The following is a 16,797-nucleotide window of genomic DNA, read 5'->3' as shown; positions in this document are numbered from 1 at the left end:
AATGCAGAATTAACAAACATAATTTTTAATAGATTCCCTCAGCTTAATTCAGATCCTTCATTAATATTGGAGGTAACTGGACAGACGGTTTTATAAGAAGCTGACGTGGCTACTACAATTCAAATTATTTTCTATCAGTAGGATAAAGTTAAAGGTGACCATTAATGCACAGCTCTAGAGAACCATAGAATCTCAAACTTAAAAAGATGCACCTGTTGATAGAGAAATTGGCAAAAACTTATGTAAGTGTACTTTCATAGCCTTAAACTCTGAATTAATGATACAATAGCTGCTGGCATGTGTTTTGCGCTGATCACCATTTTTTCAGTGAATTGCCTCTTAGCAAGGTTGATTGATGAGTCATACTTTAAAGATATTATAAAATATTGTAAAAATACTTTTAGACTTAGTAGTACTGTTAGAAAATAATGCTTGAAATTAGATCATTTTCCAAGGCAGCATTCCCAGAAGCCCCTAACTGAGCCTGCAGATACCCTTGTCATGGTTTGACCCCAGCCAGCAACCAAGGGCCACAGAACCTCTCCTTCACTCCCCTACCAGCAGGATTGGGGAGATAATTGGAAAGGCAAAAGTCAGAAAACTCATGCATTGAGATAAAGACATTTTAATAGAGAAAGCAAAAGCCACACACACAAGCAAAGCAAAACAAGGAATTAATTCACTGCTTCCCATGGGCAGGCAGATGTTCAGCCATCTCCGGGAGAGCAGGGCCCCATCACACATAATGGTGACTTAGGAAGACAAATGCCATCATTCCAAATGTCCCCTCCTTCCTCCTTCCTCTCCCCACTTTATATACTGAGGATGATGTCATATGGTCTGGAATATCCCTTTGGTCAGTTGGGGTCACCTGTTGCAGCTGTGTCTCCCCCCAGCCTCCCATGTACCCCCAACTTCCTCACCAGCACGGCAGTATGAAAAGCAGAAAAGGCCCTGGCTCTGTATAAGCCCTGCTCAGCCATAACAAAAACTTCTCTATATTATCAAGCCTGTGTCCAGAACAAATCCAAAACACAGTCCCACACCAGCCATGGTGAAGAAAATTAGCCCTACCCCAGGCAAAACCAGCACAACCCTACACTCATTTGTTGCTACACAAAATCTTTTAATTTTGAAGAATTGGCTCTGTTAAAATGTTAATTATTCTGCTGATTAAAAAAAAATAAAATTCTAGAAAAATTTATGTTTTTAACCTACTAAACCTGGTGCAATCCTAGTGAATTGTTATTAGACTAGCAGTGCCCTGATCACCAAAACATGTATGTTATGACTGTATTATTCATCTACAAAACAATATGTTACAGGCCAAAGTAACGCTATGAACACGAGTGAACATATTCAGCATGTAGTGCCTCTACACCAAAATGCCATGTTAGCAGTGCTACCTTTAAATAGGTACCGTGTCAGTTAAACAAATGAGGAGATTCTTACAGAAACACTGCACAGCTCTTTTAGGGAGATGTGCAGTATGTCATATATTTAATATCCATTATCCATTTCAGGTAATTCTAATTGAATCAGCCAGTATGAACAACAGAAAGTGATCAAATGTAGAGGTGAAAACATCATACAAATCATTGAAAATGATTTGATTTCTGTAGCAGCAATCAAGTTAAATGAAAATTATTCTGGTTAGATAGATTGTTACTTTGCATTTTCTTTATGAGCTGGATTGATAAATTAATATAGACTGGTAAAAAACAACCCATATAAATTACTCTGTCAACTCGCAAGTGTCATTAAATTCAAAGAAGTCCCACAGGATGTGAGTTGGTCAGAAGACGAGTTTTCTCTCGTGACATTTACTTAGCATTTATAGAGGTGACTACTTTCAAGCAAAATTTTATTTTTATAGATTAGGTTTAAAAATAAAATTTTTGGAATGTAAGAATCTGGAAAAATGTCTGTGTGTTAACCTATATACTCTAGTTCTACATGCATCACAGAAAGTTTCTGGATAGCTAATAAATTAGTAAATTATGTAGCTAATCTGTTATTTGTCTTGTCCCAATTGGCATCTTAGGAAAATACATCTGAACTATTCTATAGTTATTTCCACACTATATTTGACAATAATGTCAGGAAACATATGTAAGGAAAGGGCAGTAGAAAAGCACAGTGAAGAAGCGGTAATTAGGAGTCAGTGTCTGTAAACAGGATACAATGGGAAAAGAAATTTCAGTGCTGCTTCATTCTTATGCTTTGTGACCTCTTCTTCTCCCTACTTCCCATCCGTTATCTACTAATATGACATCTGTGTATGTCTGTGTTATCTGTTGATCTAGACTATAAACTCTAAAGGTAAGAGCATGCCTTTTTGCTTTCAAAATGTCCTTCTTTCTTTGAATTGAGTATGTCTCAATTCTCACATGTAACTGGATGGACAGGCACAGCATGTGTCAAGTGGATCATTCAGGAAAGTCGAGAAGGGTGGCAAGCAGAAACTACAACCCAAGTCCTTAGTCCCTGCAGTACATGATGGATATAGACTGTTCAGACCTTCAAACCAGAATTTCCCAGTGCTTTTTGCTAGCATAAATGGATGTTCAGGAAAGGAGATCTTGAATGCAATCCCATGTTTTCAATAAGAGAGTTTATCTTGTCCTCCATAGCCTTTCCTTTTCTGTGCACATTCTCCTCATTTCCAGTAAAAGTCTCTCCCTTCACAGAGACACTCTTATTCTCTCTCCTTCCTATTCCTTTGTATTCAAGCCAGTTTATTTCTGCTTCATTCATGTTACAGTGGTACACAGTCACAAGAGACATTTCAGTATTAGGGCCCAGAACGTTTTGGTGCTTTGCCATGCAACTCCAGGGTGAAGTTAGAAGGTAGAAGTGGCATGTTCACAGATGCTAGTTGCCATCCTTTCGTCAGCCCTTGCCAGAATGCAGAATCATTTCTCAGAGCCATATTATCTGCATCTTTGTGAGGACAGTAAGGTACTTCTGTGAACTCTGCACTTCAAGACATTCTCTTGAGATTCAGTGAGGGGGATTTCCAGACACATAATAACCCATGCACATTAATCTGAGACCTCCCACCAAGAATAAGGCTACCAAAGTTCCCAAAATCCCCAGCAAGTAAGGAATTTCCCTAACTCTGTCCTGATTAAAGATGTCTAAGTAAAATTAATGACAGTTCAAAACTGTCAGGAATGGAGATAGAGTGGTTCTGATGGCACATGCAAGACTATGTGATTTAAACTTTCTAAATAGACTGTCTTACACACTTGTCCTGGAGCACAGATACCACAAAAAAACTTATAGAGCTCCATCTAGGGCTGAATGAACCAGCACCCAACACTCATTGTGGTGGTTTGGTACAGAGCACTTCTATAGTCCTAGAGCATCCACAAGCACTGATCTCTGTCAAACAACTGGAAGATGCAAAATCACCTCTTTTTATAAGACTGACATAGCCTTTCTGCCAGATGTTGTCTTGTTCAGAACAGATTACTTCTTAGTATGTCTTTAGCAAAGAGGCTTCAGTTGTGCATAATAGGTCTCATTATCTTTAAATTAGCCATTAGTGTCTTGAGTGATGAACAGATATAAATATTAAATACAATAAATATTACATGGAAGAGTCCATTTCTTGAGGCAGAATTCTTCTCCCTCTGTGAGTAGTTGCTGTATTGGGCTGGAAAAAAACTTCTGGAAATAGTTTCAAGCACTAAAAGGATTTACATACAGTGTAAGAAAATTATAAACTAAATCTTTTAGAATGCTTGTGAAAAAAATTACACTGGCTGTCTGTGCTCTTAAGTAGTCTCTGCAAATATTTTTAAGAGTCCTTTAAAAATAAAATCCAAAAGAAAAAAATCATGTTTTCTCTAGTTTGGAAAGTATTTGCAGTTTTCTTTCTTATGTGTGAGCAAAAGATCAATTTTTCAGGTTAGAGAAAATGTGATCTTTCAATGAGAATATTGACAAGCAGTTGTATTTTTATCCAGGGCTCTATAATGCTATTTTGCTATGAAGAAATTAATAATATTTTAACTATACTAGTCAACTGTTTTGTAAATGATCAAAAATAAAAATAATTTGGAGAAACTTGGAAGAACGAGTGCTGTTTAATTGCCTTATTTACAGTGTTTCTTTTGATAGATACTATCTAGACATAGTAACTATCCTGAGAAACTAAAATCCTGAGGTTATTAAAAAAAACCAAAAACAAACCAAAGGAACAAAAACCAAACCAACAAAAAAAACCCACCAACTCTGAATGAGTGAATTTGACAAATTCACCCTGAGGGTCAAGGGAAGACCTTTGGCAACATGAACAGTTAGTGGGTTTTTTCTTACTCAGTATTCACAAGTCTGTATTGCTTCTCTGAACAACAACAACACAAAACAAAACCAAAACAAACAGAAAAAAGCCCACAAAACCAAGCAAACAAACAAATGAAAAAAAGCCCTAAGGAGAGATTTGAAAACAGTTCAAAATAATGCCTATATGGCTGTGCAGATTTGGTAATGGATTTTTTTCCCAGTTTTAGTGGGCAGGTTGAGGAATCACTCAGAAATGTTTGAGAAGCAAACCACTAGCTTTGAAAACCCTGAGCTTTAAACTCATCTTTCCTAAAGTCTCCAAATCCAGAGTGATCGGTGTAAGTCCATATCTGTACCTGAAATTTATTAAGTCCCTTGTTCTTTCATTTTTGCTCTCCTTTTGAGGATTCATTCAAGTGTCTGAAAGGTAGGTATACTTCGTACTGTAATAAATCACTCGTTCTTGTGGCAATGTTGACCTTCCAAGCTGAAATACATTCAAAGAAACCTTGCAGCTCAGATATACTGGAGGTACTGCAAATTAATGCACTTTCTATATTACCTTAAAGCTCTATTTGCGACAAGTTATGTTTTTAGATGTGAGTCATTTCAGTAATTCTGAAAATCTTCTTTGCTAATACATTCAAGATTAATTTATTTCTGGGATGAAGGGGAAACTCAAACCACACTCTGCCTAGTGCCAGTTCTGAAAAAAAAATGTTTTCTTATCTAATGAAATTATTCTTTGTTGTTAGTTATATAGTACTTTGTTTGGACATGCATGTTTTTCATGTATAGAAGATCATGTCTGTAGCAGAACTGTGTAAAGCTATCTACAGGACAGCATGAAAATCAGGATAATTTTTATTTCCCAAATGATCCTTGACATTATACCCCTGAGTTTCAAAATCTTATGAAGTGAATGCTAAGCTTCTAATGCAAGAAAATCTCCTCTAAAAATAGAGTAAGCACTGGATTGCAAGAGATAGATTCATGTTCTGCTTGGCTATAGTAACCACTGTAGATAAGACATTCCTGGGGAAAAGTGTGTCTGAATAGCAAGATATCCTTAAGGATTTGCAAATATTTTGTCATGACTAGAGAACCTTGCAGAAATGTATAATTAAGAAAAGGTGCAATTAAAGCATGTTTCTGAAAAAGAAGACTCTTGTAAGATCACATTTGTAATTTTCTTGTTCTTTTTTCAACAAATACAGCTACAGAGAATCATTGGGAAGGAAGATGATTTGAAAGCAGCTGGAGATGAAACAGTACTTCGGGTATGAAACAGAGATAAAGTTTTCTTTACAAAAACATTTTCATGTTTCCTGTGAACTTTGGTATTTTTTCAGAGTTTTTATATAAGTATATAAGCGCCAGTATTAGTGCTTTAATTAAATGAAAGGGAATGATTTTTCAACTGCTTTCTAACTGGGAAGGAAAATGTTTGTAATTTCTGAACTATCTGAGGAAATGTTTTCAGTCAGTGTATTTCATGACTGTGTAGTCACTTGGTTATTTAGTTTCCATGAGCCTCTGTTTCAAAGTAACTCTCTTCTATTTATGAAAAACTAAGAAAAACCTCTGTATTGCTGTATGAGAATAGAAGGCTTTTCAAATAAAAACTGATAGCTTAAACTTACCCAAGTGCTGCTGTTGCAGGAATATCAGCTTATTCTGAGTTGTTTTGAAATGTGATTACTGAGGTGTCACTGAGGTGACAAAAGCAAGAATTACTTTAGTTAAGTCCACTTCCAGAAAGCTTGCCACTGATGGAGATAGTGCACGGCATGCTACACTGCAGAATCGTGCTGCTATTGATTTTTTGCTGTTAGCACTTGGACATGGTTGTCAGGAATTTGAAGGCATGTGTTGTTTAAATATCTCAGATCACTCTGAATCCATCTACAGACAAATTGCCACACTTCGGGAACAAACAAAGAAGATCACACGGGAAACTGGGTTTTTTGGCCTGGAAGGCTGGTTGTCTAGTTGGGACATTTCGGGTTGGTTACTGTCCTTACTCAAGACGGGGGTCTTAGTTTTGATAATAGTTGTGGTTGTGCTAGTAATGTTACCACGTATTGTGTCGTGTTTGCAAAGGGCCCTGCAAAAGATGACGCAGGGAATATGTCTCTCACAATTACAGAAAGGAGGAATTGAAGGGGTTAATAGCGGGTCTGTTAGCTCCCAGGATGAAGATATCAACTGGGCAAACTTTCAAGTGTATCCTTGACAATAAGGAAGTCAGTACACAGCCCTTATGGAGAAAACAAAGGCAGACTGTAAAGTTGGTAGGCCTAGGATGTGGGAACTGCAATAAGGCCCTGAGCTTTGCCAAATGTCCATAGAACCTAGCCAATGAAAATGCTGTTGCTTGCTTACCTAAAATAAGGGTACTGCTTGCTGCTAGCAAGGGGTATAAAAAAGCAGATGAGAAAATAAAGACAGAAGACATCTTTTCTGCACATAATTGACTCCTTGTATCTTTATTGGCCGTCACGACTCTACACTGACAAGATGGCGTAGATGCAGACCAGAAGAAACAATCTTAGAGTATGATCTTTTTGGGAAAGAAGTTACATTGTTTTGCAGACCTTTAGCAAATGGTAAATACATCTCTTCAATGAAAGGGACGGGAAAATTCCTGCTCACTTCTGTCTGTTTTCCCCTGAAGCCAGCCACCTTCAACCTCCCTTCTTCCCAGGGAGAGTCTTTGCCAGCTGCCATCTCTTCTTCATTCTATACTCAGCAGAGAGACAAGATATTCTGTAGCCTAGGTGAGACTGAGTGAGACTGAAAACAGAGAGGAAGTCCTGAGTATACTGAAAACACCTCTAAAGAGGCTGATGAACCACATTACATGCAATAGCACAAGGGGCAGTGCCTCAAGTTGCATCGGGGGAGGTTTAGATTGGCTATTAGGAAAAAAATTTTCACTGAAAGGGTGATCAAGCATTGGAACAGGCTGTCCAGGGAAGCAGTGGAATCGCTGTCCCTGGAAGTGTTCAAAAATTGTGTGGCTGTGATGCTTAGAGTCATAATTTAGTGGTGGACTTGGCAGTGCTGGGCTAAAGGTTGGACTTGATGATCTTAGAGGTTTTTTCCAGTCTAAATTATTCCATGATTCTAAGGAGGGGGAGAGTACAGATGGATTATCTCCATCTATTACTATAAGATGCTGCTTACATCAGCAACACTACTTTTCTTGCATGCTTAAATTGGATGGTGTAGCTGAAGGATATTTTTCTCACCACAAACTTGCCTTCAGTTGTAAACTTTCAGTTTACATTAGGCATGAGGCGGCAACTGCTCATGTTGAAAGCATTCAATAAGGAATTTATACAGGGCTCTGCTTTGTAAACCTATCATACTTCAGCAGTTTCTTCAAAGAGTTGCTCATGTTTACTTTTTCACCTGCCTGGGGAAAAAGCGAAAGTGGCAGTATTGCCAACACCTTTAATACCTATTAGGCATAAAGTGGCTTCTGGTGCACAAAAATTTTCCTCCCTTAATGTATATTCGAAGTTCAGTTAAAAATTGTTTGACTGACTAACAACCATCGCTTTTCTTGAATCTTTTCATCAGTCACCAGATTAAAATAGCTAGGATTAATAGGGTTGTCCGCTCCTCAAAACTGATTTCAATGGAGACTTAACTGCCATGACAGTGAAAGAAAAAGGATCTTTATTCTGCATGAATGCACAGCTATAGTATAAAATTTCCAGAAAACTTTGATACAGTTGGACAGATTAGTTATGAACACATAAGGTTATTGTAAGCTAATTGAATACCTGAGCTGGAACGTCTCTCTTTTGTTTTTGTCTTGCTTCAAATTTTGTCTTCAGAATTCTCCATTCAGAAAAATCTGAAGTTATTGCAAGCAGAAAATATTATTTAATACAGTTTCTTAAAAGATTATCAATGGAATTATAGTACAAAAGAAGAATTAAATAGCTATGGAGACTACAGCTAACTTGAAATTTTTCTGATCTCTATAATTCTACTTGGCAAAATCCAGATTATCGCATTTCTTCTAATTTTTATTTTCTTTCCTATCTCAGTCTCCCATGAAAGAAGTTGATTATATTTGTAAGCAGTGAATATGACTATACAATGTAGTCAGTGGATATGTTTTTACCCTTTCTTTTTAATAGTTATGGCAGTCATAGTATTCCTTTTAAGCAAAGCAGATGAAGCATAAAAATATGGGGTTTAAATTGACTGTGTCTTTTGAAAGCTGAGATACTGCAATGGAATGTTGGTGTTCGGGATAGTTCTTTATTTCCACAACACTTTCACAATTTGCATATGAGTCTGCTGGTTTTTCAGAGTAAATCCAGTCTCTGATACCAGATGGAAAAAGTCACCAACTTAGGAAAATACAGTTTAAATGGTAGTCTACAATTTTATTTAACCAGTGGGTTTATCCGGGTGTGTTCCTCTTACAGTGTAAACAAAAGTCCCAGTCATTTATTAACTATATGGAGATACCATTTAATACTCATTGAGTTACTGTATTAGGAAAAGAGAAAGGAGTTTTCTGTGCTCCCAGGGTGCTTGTATCTCTGCCTTTTTTTACTGAAACTTTGACTTGCACGCCTAAAATTCAAATTTTCACCAGTAATGGCCCTTGAATGGGATTGCAGTGGCCTTTGCTATCCAGATACATCCTCCATTTCAATGGAGGGTTTTTCTTTTTCCAATATTATAATCGATGCTGGAAGAAAAGCCAAAAGGTCTGCCTAGCCTTAACTGACCCCATCTTTTGGGAAGTTCCATGCTGAGTTTTGCAGAGCAAAACTCATAGCAGGGGTACCCACACAGTGAAGGAGGCTTACAGGTGCAGGCAGGCTTACAAAACTGGAACCTGGTTCTTTCTAATTAGATTGGAGAAAATGGAAACTAAGTCAACAGAGGCAGTGACCTCACCCACCTTCCCCACAGGCCAAAGGAAATGCTCCATCTGGCTTCCTAGCAGAACAGTTCTTCATATGAAACATCCAGCTGAACATGTCACTGTGGTTCATGGAAGAGGAGAACCAAACTGCCTGCCTGGAAGTGGTTTAGAATATAGCAGGAAAGTGCATGAACTAGAAGATTTTGGTGTATTTTGAAAAGGTGTTGCCCAGTGACCAGCACCCGTTGCTTTTGTGTTACTGCCCTGAGTTCCTTAAAAGGCTGCTCTAACGGTGTATGGTGCTTTAGTGTTCTGGTAGTGAAAACAGTGTTAATGGCTGCAGATATCTCCTTTATGGGCAGGGAATATTCTAGATCAGGGACTTTGCTCTCAGGCCCTTCAATTTAGATTAATGAGTTATCAAGTACTTTCAATACCTATGCTTTATGTAATGGGTAAACTTATAAGTTAATTTTAGCTATTGTTAGAAAAGGAATGACAACACAGAATGTTTTATATTTGTTCTTGAAATGAAATTAATGTTGGGAAATACATGTGCTGTCTCATTTCCAAGTGATTAAACATATGCTTCTGGATTTCATAATGAACACATTTTCATACAAAGTGTGAAAAGTGTGGTTGGGGAGTTTTTTAACATTTAATTAGTAACTGGGGACACAGCTATTTTTAAACAGAAAACCTTTGAACTAAAATTGAGTGTGACTATACATGGTATACTTTTAGACCCATATATGAATAATATCCTATTATTTGTGTATCAGTTGTTTTAACCTGTCTACTTCTCTTTTTTTTTTTTTTTCTTGTGGTTCTAGAAGAGGTAAATGAGATTAGTCATTCACACATTTATCACTGCTTACCTGGTAAGGACAAGGTTTTACACTTGGACCTTCAGACATTGCAGCATTTTGATGCATCTCCTCAGCCACAGGGACTGTGCAGGTCATCATAACTTGCCCATCTGCTCCCTAGAATCTCTAGTTAAAGTTTTCTGCCCAGACCTTCAAACTCTGCATAACCCTGGGCCCAGTGTAACTAAAGACTGCCTGTACTCTGTAGTACTCTGTAACAGGGGTGCAACACATCAAATTTTGCAAGACCCTAGTCCAAGACTAAAATTAATATCCCTTCCAAAAAGAGTCTGTCATTAATCTTGTAACCTCTCAGTTCAGCTGGAATGCACATTTTTTCTTGACCTATCTTCTCCAACATAAATATGTATGTTTTCTATCAGCAGTTTAACATTGAATTCTGTTGAAAAGCTTTTAGATAGTTTAAATGAAGGAGCACTGTGATGGTCCTGCATGCTTTAAAGAAAGCCCTCCAGACAGGTAAACTCCCTAAAGAATCAAGACATCTGACACCAAAGTATTAGGATACTAAAAAACTGCAGGGTCATTTTTTGCCTCATGGACAAGGAAATTATGTTATTTTTCCATATGAGCTGATGACATTATAACCTCAAGAGAGAAAAAGAAACATGCTTTCTGACATCTTTCTAGGTACCTATTCTACAAGTACATTGAATTTGGCTTAAACAATAAAAGCCTCTCCCACAAGAAATTCATCTGGAAGTCTGTCATGGTCACAGTAGCGTTGCTTTCTATTGCACAAATGTGTAAGGCAAGACCACCCTTTTGGTCTCTGCTGTTTAACCTGCTCTGAAGCACTTTAAATTATACAGACAAGCCAGATAGCAGTGTGGGCTCCTGATAGCCCAAGGAAGACACACGATTTGGCCTTGCACTAATCTGTCTTTGATTCAAAACAGTAAGAATCTGGTTATCATCTCTGAAGGCTACCTAATGCATTTGCTTGTAAAATTAGTTGGAATAAATTAGAAATGGTGCACTTAAACATGCTCAGTTGGCATTTTGGGGTAACTAAAACCTGTGATGGCAGCATGAACGTGGACTACCTGTGGATGTGTTTGGATACTGGGCTGGGGGAGTTGGTCACAGTCCACCTGAGTCAGTTCAGCACCGAGAGGTTTGCACATGCTGAGGATGGATGTGCTTGGTCTTCAAGGCCAAGTCCACATTGATTGAAATATTGTGCTTCAAAGCACACCTGCTGAGCGGGGTCCTTATTATGGAATCTCTACTTGGGGGGGGGGGGGGGGGGGAAGTATGCCATGGCAAATAGGCAGGGCCTGAATTCTTGTGAGGAGCTGTCCCCAGCTGTGCGTAGGAGCTGCTTTCACAGGCTGCCAGCAGTGCACCCCTGGGGCAGCCTCAGGCTTTGCAGTGCAACAGTGGCATCCTCTGACTCCTTGACACAGTCAACCCGCTCACAACAAGACTAGTTTCAACCTGTTTCTATTTGTGGCATAAAGTATCTCTTACAGTATCTACTTCCAAATTAGCTTTAGCCCCTTTGGCTGGAAACCATTTTTATTCTGCACCTCTTCACAAATGCAGAACTGTGGGTGACATGCTGAAACCTAAGGATGTCCATGAAGTTGCACATTCTTCATTACTAAAGGCACTAAGGGTACAGCAGAGAGATTCCATGGCATTAGTTGTCATTGAAAAACAACTCATCCCACCAATAATGGGAATTATGGATGTTGTTGAACACTGGATATAAGCTGTTTATTGTTTAGAAACTGTTCCATGAGATTTCTCAGATGTTGTCTGTTATATTCTCTGTAGAAACAATTGTGGACATTTTAGCCCTTCTGCATCAGACCTTGAATCCTACCTAATAAGAAAGTGTGTTGCAAAACATTAAAAAGCTTAAGTATAGATTTACATCATGATGAGAGTTGATTCGTCATAAAATATGTTGTGTCATTCTGGGGCACACTTGAGACTGTCTGGACTTCACCAGAGAGGACTGCTTTTGGAGATCTGGTCTCCTGGTCCCACTAGTTTGCCTGTTTACAGTTCCTTTGACTGGCTGTAGCTGGTAGGATTAATTTCATAATGGATACATCTTTAAACCTTCTTCCCAGAACTGAGTAGTAGGATATATCCCAGCATCTTGGAGACTCTCAAAATCACAGAAAGTTTGAATTCTCTTGAGCAGTGTATGAGGGTAGGCTGGGACAGAAGTCTGGTATGATAAACTGACTGAGCTAGCAGCTTAAAAACAAAGAGCATTTCAGAGAAGTAGACTCAGAAAAATTTGCAAGGATTTAGTCTTACCTTTGGAAAGATTTGGGACATCACTAGCAGACAGAAACTAAGTTAATATTCTCCTTGCCTGACCTCACTTTTCTGCCCGTTCTTCCATCTACTCACTCTCCTTTTAACTAAAAAAAAAATGCAATCCAAAATATGTATTTTTACAATTTCTATTGAAACAAGACATTGCACAGCAAATACCATCTCCCAGGAAGCAAGCACGAGAACAAGAAACGAATTGCAGATTTTAATCATGATGAATGCTTTCCGGTCATGCCTCAGGCAAATTCTGCAAGGAAAGGTGGTAAGAATCTAGAGACAGTAAGTCTATTAGCATTTCAGATGAGTTTTGAAAATCAGTTAGGTACATTATTCTGAAAATCCCATCTCCCTGTGCGATAAGTTTCTTCTCAGTGGCACTTGTTGGTACTTGCTGCAGTATCAGGTCCTAAACGTCAAAAGCTCAGTGGGGAGCTACAGGGTTAGGTAGATCTGTGCCCATGACTCAGTGTTTGCAGCATCAGGCCTCTTATGTTAACAGCCTGTGTAATGTAATAAGGAAATAACTGTTGTGTTATCTGATCTTGCTTAAAAAGAAATAATTGCATAATTCAGCAGTTCATGGTGCTTTTGAAAAGTGTAGGAGGCGTTAACATTACTCTAGGAAAATTAGCCTATGTTTGTAATATGTACACATGTGTTCATTAGTTCACAGACTTGTGTGGCATCAGATTGTGTGGTCTTTGGGATTCTTTGTCTGACCCTGGAACATGTCTGAGTTCCCCAGTTGAGATACATGTCCCTGCCCCATTCTGTGCTTTTATCAAGACGAAACTAAGAACATCTCGATTCTTTCTCCACTCTGTGCCTCAGCTTTCGGTAAAATGCACAGTTCAAAAGGGTTCTATGGTGCACTCTACCGGAGCTGAAGGTACCAGATACACCAGAATACAAACTTTCACTCAGTTTAGATAGTGACTCAAAGCTATGAGTTTGGTCTTCTTTGCAGCTCTAGGATTAGGTTACCATTTCATTGCAGAGACATTCCAAGTGTAAGTTATTCTTTTACCTAAGCTCAGTAGGGTGAGGTGTTGGAAATATTAATAGAACTCTCATTATCTTCTAACAAAGATTTGTCATGTTGGTACTAATTTACACAGTTCAGCAGCAAAAGCTCCTAATGATTCTGTGAACAAAAAGGAATTGTGTACTAACATGTACTTTAATTTAATAGCATTAACGCTAGGAAAAGCAATTTTTTGAAATTTTACCCTTAAGCTGTAGTCTCTGTGGTCTCCTACTGCATTTTATGCTTTAAAGAGATGTACTGTTTTGTAGTTTTAAAATATATTTAACTCTCACTAACATAATATTTGGACATCTGCCAATTTCACTATGGAATTTCAACTGATAAAGAGGGTAGCCAACAAGTAGTGCATATTTGTTATTAATTCAGGGATAGGCTTTGTCATCTTAGGTAAGATGAGGTAGGTATTGTTTGTAGGTCTTCTTCTAGCTTGTAACTAGAGAAATAGAAGAAAAAAACTTTCTGTCACAGACTAAATTTTTAAAAGCTTGTTTTAAACCTAGTTTTTCAGTTTGTTTTCAATATAGCACTGATCGTAATATGGGCTCATTAAATTGGAAGCATTAAATTGCATAATCATGAATTCAGTTTTTAAAATTACATCAGCAAATTTATTTCTTGCATTTTTTAAGTCTCCTTTAAACATGTAAGCAGAACGCACATTAGAATCTGACTGCACTGAGGGATATGTGGATTCTTCTCTCTTTCTTCTTAGAAAACTTTGCATTTTGATATAAATAGTTTGGGTTTGAATTTCAAATAAGCATACACGAATGTTTGACTTTTGACTTTCAAAAAAGCATATGCCAATGTTTATGCATCAGTCTTCACAGTAATTTGAAGTGTTTAAACTTCAGAAGGATGGATCTTGCAGGTATTTAAATATTCTTTGCCTGCAATTAAATTATAAAAGTTTGCATGTGGCTTGAAGAGTTTTTTTCCTGGGTTCACTCATACATAACTCATGTCACTGGCATTTGGTGAATTGTAGCTTGCAGTAGAAATGAGGAATGCTTTAACTATGAAATAACTGTGTCACATATGCAGTAAGCATGAAACACAGTGGACTAATGGGACTTGTTATTGATGACGCTGAAAGCTAAATAACCATTAGTATTAAATCTTATGAATAGACTCTTGTCTTTCATCTTACCTCTTCAAGCAGATAAAAGACACAGAGACTATTTAGATGTCATAAGAATAGTTTGCTGAAATCCCTATGGACTTACAAAAAAAAATCTCTCGTGTTGCTTAGTGTTTTGTTGTGTTCAAAGAAATGCCAGTATGCTAGTGCTGAAAGAAGAATTATGTGTGGGTTTAGGCTTGTTAAAGATGCTGTTGAGTTGAAACAATGTGCACCCCTTCTCTGCAAAAATTTCTTCTTTGGGTTTTAAAAATACATAGAAAAATCTCTAACATTGAAAATTTTGTAAGGCCATATTATAATACAGCATTATCAATGTTTGTATTTTCCTAGATTCGTTTATAAGACTATTGTGTATCTTTTTAAATGGCTGTAACATATTAGAAATATATAACTAAAATTTTTTTACAGATATTAATCTTCTATTCACCTAAGAATAAAGATTTTTAAAGATTTAACTTGCAACCTTCTCCATTTTAATAATAAAATACATTGACAGTGGTTGTAATTTGTCCTTATCTTTCATAAAGAATATTTAGAAACAGAACTTATAATACACTGTTAGCAGTTGATGTGGAAGTGGTGTTCAGCTCTGAGATCTTGTGTGATAGCTTTGGGAACAGTAATTAAATTGCAAGTATCTCTTGTGAAATTCTGGTTCAAATAAATATTTCTAAATTTGTGGTGAGTATATATTAATCATGCAGTGCATAACAATCATACTGGTGTTTTCTTTTATAGGAAACAGAACTGGAAGACTGTGGTGTTACAACTATGCTGCTGGTACACTTCTTTGGAAAGGAAGGAAAGCAAAAACTTCGCTATTCTGAGTTTTTCAGGTATTTTTTCAGCTGGACGAGCCTAACAGGAACAAACCTTGTTCCTATCCCCTCTGCTTTGTACCAACACTGGCATTAATCTGATCTTACACTGAGCTGATTCAGAAAATTAAGCAACAAAGTAGAGATTATTCATGATTTTGCATGGTTGCATTTCCCATTTAGCTCCTAGAGTCTGCTGTCTACAGGAGTTGAGCACCATAACTCCAGAGCAGCAATGGGCCTGGAGGCTGTGAGGGTCGAGACTCCCATTCTTGGCAGTTCTATGGTGACATACCTGAAAACAATGTGATTCATGAGTATTTTTCTTAACCAAATCACTAAAAAAGTGACTTCTAATCAAATAAAAAATATTTTCTGAGCTGAGATACCCCCTTCCCTATTACAGCTATCATGGTAAGCTGTAGGCAATTTATCCACTTGCTTCAAATTCCAGCTGCTGTTGAAGCTTTACCTGTGCCTTTTCCTTCACCCTTTGAAATACTTTTGCAATGGGACTATGCAGATACCTGTTTGAATCTTGACACACGTCTCCTAGCATGACATCAAGAGAAGATTATCTACATCAGTATTACCTTTTCTACAAAAATAATCAGTCCTTTACAGACTGCAAAAGTAAAGTAGAATAATGTGGTTTACTTCAGTTTATATTCAGAAATGGAGAATGTGTGTCAGCCCTCTTAAAAATGAGCATTGTTGCACTCAGTAGACTAAAAAGTGTTCGGCTCCAGTGGCTCTGGTACATACCAGTCTTCAAATAAACAGTCTTTCTCTTTTGAAGACCTCAGCTCAATAGGAATCTAAGTGAGTAAAATAAGTTTAAGATGTCTCCAGCTCCCTTTCCTATAAATACCATAGATCCTCTCAATGAAACAAAAGGCAGAGAGCACCAGTAAAAGGTTGTGTTTGCATATACAGTGTAAACTGAAAAGCCTCAGGTTTTAGATAAAATCCTACATTGACCCAATGAGGCATGACATTGATGAAACTATGTACCTAGTACATTCAGAATGCATAGGTTAAAGACCTTTGCCCGCCACACAGATAGAGGCCTGTAATCAAAATCAAACTCCCACATCTTGCTCTTAAAATTTGTGGGATAAGTGTAAGGTTTAATGCAGGTAATTTTTCAACAGTGGCAGTTATGTTTCGTAGAGCTGGAATGTGCCTCTTTATCACTGCTTGGACACTCCATCTCAGTTGCAACATGACAGTGAAGTTTGTTTAACACGAAGAAAGGTGAATAAAAGGATCGCTGTCTTTTTAACCTCTGTGAAGATATCACCTTTCACATTATTTTATTTGCAAGTAAATCAAGCACATCATTTCTGGCTTCCTATTGTTCAGGGAAAATGTGATTTCTATCTGATGGCCTCTCATAACACTTT

The 16,797-nt window shown here is 37.6% G+C and overlaps 1 protein-coding gene across 2 annotated transcripts in view; it reads left to right on the top strand.

Moving 5' to 3' along the window:
- MICU2 (mitochondrial calcium uptake 2) overlaps nt 1-16,797 on the top strand; it is a 146,140-nt gene that overhangs the window by 113,574 nt on the left and 15,769 nt on the right. For both annotated transcript variants that reach the window (XM_064645334.1, XM_064645333.1), the window contains exons 7-8: nt 5,511-5,573; nt 15,312-15,409. In XM_064645334.1, the coding sequence (XP_064501404.1) occupies nt 5,511-5,573; nt 15,312-15,409 (161 nt within the window). The remainder of the gene's footprint in view (nt 1-5,510; nt 5,574-15,311; nt 15,410-16,797) is intronic.

Source organism: Pseudopipra pipra, chromosome 2 (genome assembly GCF_036250125.1).
Source record: "Pseudopipra pipra isolate bDixPip1 chromosome 2, bDixPip1.hap1, whole genome shotgun sequence".
Classification (NCBI taxonomy): Eukaryota; Metazoa; Chordata; class Aves; order Passeriformes; family Pipridae; genus Pseudopipra; species Pseudopipra pipra.
This window is presented reverse-complemented; position numbering and strand designations above follow the sequence as displayed.